The sequence below is a fragment of the Myzus persicae genome, unplaced genomic scaffold (genome assembly GCF_001856785.1).
Source record: "Myzus persicae strain clone G006 unplaced genomic scaffold, MPER_G0061.0, whole genome shotgun sequence".
Classification (NCBI taxonomy): domain Eukaryota; kingdom Metazoa; phylum Arthropoda; class Insecta; order Hemiptera; family Aphididae; genus Myzus; species Myzus persicae.
This window is the reverse complement of record NW_019101209.1, coordinates 1-7,362: the sequence shown is the minus strand read 5'-3', so window position 1 is coordinate 7,362 and position 7,362 is coordinate 1. Positions and strand designations below refer to the sequence as shown.

The 7,362-nt window shown below is 31.9% G+C and overlaps 3 protein-coding genes across 3 annotated transcripts; 2 read left to right on the top strand and 1 right to left on the bottom strand.

The window, feature by feature from the left end:
• The first annotated feature begins 1,200 nt into the window (after positions 1-1,200).
• LOC111028207 lies at positions 1,201-2,954 on the top strand. Its single transcript, XM_022306753.1, has 2 exons — positions 1,201-1,482; positions 2,802-2,954. Exons 1-2 carry the CDS (start codon positions 1,201-1,203, stop codon positions 2,952-2,954), a joined length of 435 nt encoding a protein of 144 aa, XP_022162445.1.
• On the top strand, positions 2,808-3,621 carry LOC111028208. Its single transcript, XM_022306754.1, has one exon. The coding sequence runs from the start codon at positions 3,004-3,006 to the stop codon at positions 3,493-3,495; it is 492 nt and encodes a 163-aa protein (XP_022162446.1). The 5' UTR covers positions 2,808-3,003; the 3' UTR covers positions 3,496-3,621.
• A 384-nt stretch (positions 3,622-4,005) lies between these two features.
• Positions 4,006-5,802, bottom strand: LOC111028206 (protein ALP1-like). The gene is made up of 3 exons (XM_022306752.1): positions 5,621-5,802; positions 5,035-5,107; positions 4,006-4,977 (listed from the first exon to the last, which is right to left on the bottom strand). The coding sequence occupies exons 1-3, from the start codon at positions 5,800-5,802 to the stop codon at positions 4,006-4,008; spliced, it is 1,227 nt and encodes a 408-aa protein (XP_022162444.1).
• Between the last annotated feature and the right edge of the window lie 1,560 nt (positions 5,803-7,362).

Below are 7,362 nucleotides of genomic sequence, written 5' to 3'. Positions count from 1 at the left end.
TATATAGACACAGGGTCTCTAAAACGTTGTGTGGGAAAAATGGTGGGGATCAGTTATGGACAAATAACATAATCCCTATGAAAATGTTAGTATAGTCTTATCGCAAGTCGAAATAAACAGGCCAACAATATTCGTTGCATTTTGAATTACGGAACTAACCTATTATTCATTGATTTTTGGTATATTTTGACTTAAAATCAATTATAATAATATGTATATTATATACATTGTTATCTGTTGACCGCGTATTATAATTTTTTTTTTTGTTGGTCTTTTTCACATTTATATTTTAATGCATTTTGAGTCAAAAACATCAAAGCTCTATCCTAGATCAGCGTACTACTATTATTTTTAAGGGGAATGGACGTCCCGCATCATAATTCTCACCTATGTCTTATATTAACTTGTATTTTTTTTTTTAATTGCTTATTTATAAATATTTGTTATATGATATAAAAGGGGTGGCTCAATAACGTTTAACAATTGATAGGGATGCTCTTTTTTAAAAAATAAACAGTACTTTAAACCCTAATTTTATTTTTCCAAGTCGAGTACTGTATACAGAAATCAATCCAGGTGTATAATTAATAATAATCATATTAAAATAAATTATATCAGTGGCGATGCGAACTTCATTAAGTTATGAGGTACAATAATTTATATAAGTTATATAAGTAATAAATTATAAATACTTATTTAAGTAATAACATATTTACGTAAATGTTAACATAGAAAGATTGGCTTAGTCTTAAGCCCGCCGCACACGACGCTTTTTTTGTTGCTAGTTCCTGTACGGGGAGCTGTGATGGCAACATTGCTGGTTTCGGTGATTGAAAATGACGTCACTGCTGGCTCCGTTGCGTGAACGCGGGCTGGATTTCGGTGATAGATCATGTGCTATTTTCTGTGCGTGATAGTTTGAAAAATGTATGCAGTAACCAATCAGAAAATAGAATCTTGTCACGTGGGCCCACAAGGCCACAGCAGCGTTTTCTATAATGTCGAGGTGATATCAAGTTTTACTGATAAGTGATAATATATTAAATATTAATATAATAATACTTTTTACATAATACCTTAAAAGTTAAAACTGATGTCTACTGTCTAGTGTCTAATGTCTACCAGTCTACCGTCTAGTAGGACTATCTGCAGTATTGGCGGCCATAATACAATAATTTTATATCGTTTGAATTTACAAGTATGCAGAGCCAAAAACCTGAAAAGTGGTCGAATGACCAAATAGAAATTTTGATTGATGCATATAAAGAAGAGCTCTGCTTATTTGCAACAAATCTAGCCACGTATCACAATAAGCACTTAAGAGCGGATGCTATGGAACGTGTGTATAAAGCTGTGTTGAGTTTAAGGCCATCAACTAGTATGAAAGAATGTTCGACAAAATTCCATAACCTACGAAACCAATTCAACATTGAAAATGCCAAAGTAAAAACTTCGTTCAAAAGTGGGACTGGTACTGATGACGTAAGTATTTTTAGCTAGTTTTGTATTTAGGGTATTTTAAGTAAGTTGTATGGGCTGCAAAAGCTCTGAAATATAAAAATATATGTAGGGAAAATGATATTTGACAACTTACCTTACCTAAATTCTATTTAAGGTAATATTGTTTCTTAGTAGCATTCTAGGAGGCAGTTATATCTAATACAAAAATAGGTTATAAAACTGCATTATGCCTTACAACATTAAGAAATTATATAGTAACATACTACCATATAATTTTTATACCCACTTAACAACCTTACAAATAAACTATTACTAATAGACGTGAGTAGTAAATAAATTTTGTTTAACATATTTTGGAGTTTTATCAAATAAACAATTTTTAAAATCATTAAAACAAATTTTATTTTCCACTACATTTTTTTAAACACCTTTTGCTTTTTAAATTTCTTTTTTGCTGTCTAAAAATTTATGTGAATATAATTTAGATCTAAAACCAATAAATTCGCTCATAATTTTACCATTCAACTCATCTTTAAATTTACCCAAAACTTTTTTGTTAACTAAAGGTATACCATAAATATTATCTTTTGGATAATCAGATGTATCAAAATGATCTATCATAATTTTTATATCGTGATAAAAATCATTAGTTTTTATTTCTATTATTAGTGAATCTGTATCAGTATATAATAATCTAACATTATTTCCATATTTTTTCTTTATAATATTATAATAAAAATCATACATTAATATTTTAGATAAATCTAAAACACACATTCCTATTTATATTGGTTGTTTGAAAGATATTTGTGTTCTTTTCATATGTACTGCAGCTAAATTTTCTGTAAAAATTGTCCTTCGATCAAAATTTGGTTTTGCAATTAATTTCTCTACTTTTGATGCATTAGAACATAATCTTATATCAACATGATTTTGAACATTCATCATAGTACGTCCATAAACACTATTATTCATTAATTTGAAATATTCTTTTTCAAACTCATTCTTAGCTTCTGATCTGAGATTAGTATTAAAATCAATATATACTTTTTAGCCAAGGAGATTGTTTAAACTTTAAATTCTAACACTCTATGAATTTTCTCTATATTTAAACCATTGACTGTACCCTGTCTTCAGTAACATAATAGGATATTTTATTAGGTATATTTTGCCTTTTTAATTAACTCCTATAATTGCCAAGCCAGATTAATCACCATAGTCCTGAAAACTTCCAAACCTATTATCATATCTTTAGTAGTAACAGTGGTCTATAGTATTTATAATTAATGATATTATACAAAGTTAAAACTGATATTAATTATATCTTCTTATTATTTCAGATTTACAAACCATCCTTATGGTATTATGAAAAACTTTTATTTCTGGATCCTTATGTGACACCCCGTAAAAGCCGGAATTCAATGGAAAACGAAGTAAAAAAACCAGATTCACCATGTGAGGTAGGTACATTGGGATTGAAATTAGTATTTTGATTGTCCCTTAAGTAAATACTTAAATGTCTGTTAATTTCAGAATACTGATATGATATACTCATTAGAAGAAAGTAGTCATCAAAGCCTGCAATTTGGAGATAATACAGAGCTTATTCAAGAAATATTTGTGTCAGACGACATGGAACCACAAACTCACGAAGATTTTGCAGCAAGTTCTTCCCAAAATTTTACATTTACCAGTCATATCAGTCCACCGCTATCAACATCATCAACATCTGCTTCATCAAGAAATTCAAATGATCGTCCTAAAAAAAAGTTTCGGTCTAATCCAATTGATGATGTATATGCAAGCGCCATTAATAATCTTGCAGAGTCAATGAGTCAACCAGTTACCATTAACAATACAGATAGTATTAGGAATACACAGACTCCATCATCAGACTCAATTGACACATTTGTTGTATTTATAGGATCATTACTTAGAACCATTAAAAATGAAGGTATAAAGCTGGAAGCAATGTACAGCATTACCCAAACTGCATTTGATGCAAAATCAAAAGACGGTAACAAAGATGTTTAATTACTCTGATTTTTATTATATTATTATTATTATTTGTATGAACTTTAAGACTGAAGAAAGAGTTAATTTATGATTTATTTTATTTTATTCTATTATTAATTATTTTTATTATTTTTATTTTGTTAACTTCATAAGACTGAAGAAAGGGTTTATTTTTATTTTGTTAACTTCATAAGACTGAAGAAAGGGTTAATTTATTATTTCTGTTATTTTATTAAAGACATTTAGTAGAATATTTAACTATGGTATTAAGTTGTTTCATTTGCATACTCTGATTTTTATAACTATATTATTATTATTATTTGTTATTTTTTTTTTTTTTGTGCGTGTGTTAACTTCAATAAGACAGAAGAAAGAATTTGTTTATGATTTGTATGATTTTATTAAAGATTTAAAATTGTAATTATTATTTTATTATTATCTAAATTGAGATTATAAAACAGGTTCATAATCACATACACAAATTAACATTTATTATTATATGATATAGTTAAAAAAAACTTAATGCCGCTACTGATTGCCCATTTCTATAGCACCATATTGAAAGGGTACAACGCCTGCAGTATTAAAATACTCGCAAAATTTATCACGGATCTCTAAGGCGTTATTACTGCTGCGATTACCAGTCTGTTGCTCCAAACCATACTGATGTTCAGATAATTGTTCTTCATGACTGTTTGCATTAGAATTGTTTGAAATTCTATAGTTGTTAGGTACATACCATTGATGTGAGTTTTTCTTGGTGATGAGGTAATTATGTAAAAGCACACAAGCATATGTAATTGTTTCAACCATACCAACGTCAAGGGGTATGGTAGAAAGTAAAACTCTCCATCTATTAGCAAGAATACCAAATGCATTTTCAACAGTTCTTCTGGCACGGCTCAATCTGTAGTTGAAAATTCTTTTATCAAGTGTCAAGCCTCGACTTGGATAAGGTTTCAGTAAATTTGGCTTTAGGGCAAATGCATCATCCCCAACAATCACATATGGCAATTTGTAATTGAATCCAGGTACTTCACATGGGGAAGGTAAAGGTAAAGCATTGGAATATATTTTGTTACCCAATGGACTTTCACGGAAGACATCTGAATCGTGCATGCGACCATTCATTCCAATATCAACAAACAAGAATCTGTATTCAGCATCAACCAAGGCTAGCAAAACAATGCTATCTTTCCCTTTATAATTTCTAAATTTGGATCCCTCTTTCCTAGCTGGACGAAAATTTATGTGTTTTCCATCCAACGAGCCAATACAATGAGGAAAATTCCACAACGTCTCAAATTTATGACCAACTAGAGCCCATTCTTCTGCTGTTGATGGAAAAGTGATTACTCTAGGTTCTAGAATTTGAATAATTGCTGCTAAAGTAGAGCGAACAATGCTTGAAATAGTATTGGGAGCAATACGTGTGGAGTAGCTCAGATCTTTGAAGGTATTACCGGTTGCCAAGTATCGAAGAGTAACAGAAAGTCTATCCTTTGGTTATATTGCTTTACGCATAACGGTATCTTTTTTTTGAATGAGAGGCGTCACAAGTATCAGTAATTCATTCCAATAATCTTCCTGCATTCGGGTAAAATTTGTGAAACATGCAGGATTTTCTGGGCTAAAATGAACCAATATTACAATAAATTTAAATAGGTGGGTAAGTGGGTACCGCAATGTTGTATTGTAGGTGTTGTAAGAGTCAGGATAATGGATCTGTTAAATTTGAACTCAATAATATAAATAAATCCTCTACTGAGAAAGTATATTTAAAATAGGTACCTACATAGAAAAGAATTTTAATTTTAAAAAATACTTAGGTATGTTATGAACCTTGCCAAGAATGACGTTTTAAAAATCTTCAATTCATTATTTTTTTGGATAAAAAATATTGATTACATTATATGCATCATTACCAGAGGCGCAACTAGCTAAATTGTTTTGGGGGGACTGAAATCCCACTAATTTTAAATATACGATGTTTCACCCTATATATTATTACTGTTTTTACGTTAAACTCGTAAACAAGATTTAAGATTTCATAAGCATAAACACTATACAACATTGGGTATTATTTATGTTAGCTTATTGTTAACCATATAAATTGTAAAGTAAAAATGTTAAGTTGACGTACCCAAGTTCTTCAAAAAGCATATTCAGAACACTTTGATGCTTGTCACGACGCAATAGCCACGAACGACTCCATAATCTAACTGGCTTCTTACTATTATTTCTTCGTCTTAATCCTTCAATTAACAAAAAAACACTAATTGCATTTTTTCGGCGACGGACGACCTCGGCAACAAGTGCATCCATAATTTCAATTATATTAAAATATATTATAACAACGAAATACGAAAAAGCTTTTTACCACAATTCGCCACCGAAATTTCAAAGTTTTTAGTCTAGCAGCTTTAATCTTTATTGTTTGGCGCGAACTGTGATAAAACTGAACACTGATTACTGATGAGTTATCAGAGTTAAGTGATAAAATCTAAAAATCCAGTCTGGCAACAATCAACGTGTGACGCCAACACCGCAAGGCGACCATCAGACCATCCAACCCAGCAGCTAAACCTGAGACCAAGCAGGAAATCGAGCAAGTCAATCACGCAGCAAAACAAGCGTCGTGTGCGGTGGGCTTTAGTCTTACACACAACAGACTATAAATTATTATAATATGTGAAATGGCTTTAGTCTCCAGGACACTCACCACCCATTGAACCCGAGGCACGTGCCTCGGTGCCTCAAATAAAGTCCTTAGTCATGCCACTGAATTAAATGTTATTATATTATAATTATTAATTGAGAATCAATGATACAGTGTAAACCGATATCGGCATCTGTGTTGTACACATAGATATATCTAATATTATATATCTATGGTTGTACACTGTATTAGTGTTATTTTGACCTGTCATGCATCAAAAAGTTAAAGAAGACAAAATCATTACTTGCTGTTTTGCTATAGTTTATTATTTATATTGGCGTTATTACGATGGTCGTTTTTTGTTAAATTTTTATTTTGTACAAAGTGTTATTAATTACTAATGCGACAAAAATAAAATCGCGATAACAACGATGCGTTTTAAAGCCGGGATCACACGCATCTCGTGGAGTGAGGAGTGATATAGCGCTGTACAATTGACGCGCCGTCTGATTCGTGTTGCGCGGGGTGGTGCGCCAAAGTTTTTGTGCGCGGCGGGTCTCTACCCGACAATTATTGTCGGTCTCCGTATCCCGCGCCAAAGGAAAATTGGTGCGGCGCGTCGGTATAGACGCTCCACACTCAGGGCTTAAACTGGGAAAAAGTTACAGAGGGGACTAATGTCTCCATATATTCTTGAGCGTTCCATACATAATTTTATGTATGAAATCGTAATTTGATAAAGAGGACGCTTTTCAACCGCCGTCCGCGGTAGGGGACTGAGTACCCCTGCGCCCTCTCACTCTAACCCTTGGCCACACTCCACGCGACGTGTAATACCGGCTTAAATATTAATTATAGATGTCAAAAGTGAATTGTAAGGTTGTGCCTTTTAGCATTGTGCCCAGGGCTGTCCCAATGTCGCAAGTGGCATATTGTGTAAAAACCTAGTTGATAGACGCTCGATTGTATGAACCGATAAGAACGTATTATTATTGTTATAGCGTGATGTACTGATGTCGCCGTTAATGTAAACAATACTATATTACTATATGGTGTGAACACAATATTTCAACTTATAGATTTATACGAGATGCACATACAAATATACAATAATCAATTTTTACATTTTTCACGACAAAACAAAATATCATAACTCATAAACGTTAAGGCGTGCACAGACATGCACAGTTTATGCAATACTTAATAATAGAAAATTCCCTACAAAA

Bases quoted from the DNA above. Each gene is read 5' to 3' on its own strand.
- LOC111028207 (XM_022306753.1), top strand. From the start codon at position 1,201: ATGCAGAGCCAAAAACCTGAAAAGTGGTCGAATGACCAAATAGAAATT. The intron at 1,483-2,801 runs GTAAGTATTTTT...TTATTATTTCAG, and splicing joins GTGGGACTGGTACTGATGAC to ATTTACAAACCATCCTTATG.
- LOC111028208 (XM_022306754.1), top strand. From the start codon at position 3,004: ATGATATACTCATTAGAAGAAAGTAGTCATCAAAGCCTGCAATTTGGA.
- LOC111028206 (XM_022306752.1), bottom strand. From the start codon at position 5,802: ATGGATGCACTTGTTGCCGAGGTCGTCCGTCGCCGAAAAAATGCAATT. The intron at 5,108-5,620 runs GTACGTCAACTT...GGTTCATTTTAG, and splicing joins ATGCTTTTTGAAGAACTTGG to CCCAGAAAATCCTGCATGTT. The intron at 4,978-5,034 runs GTGACGCCTCTC...ATATAACCAAAG, and splicing joins GGAATGAATTACTGATACTT to GATAGACTTTCTGTTACTCT.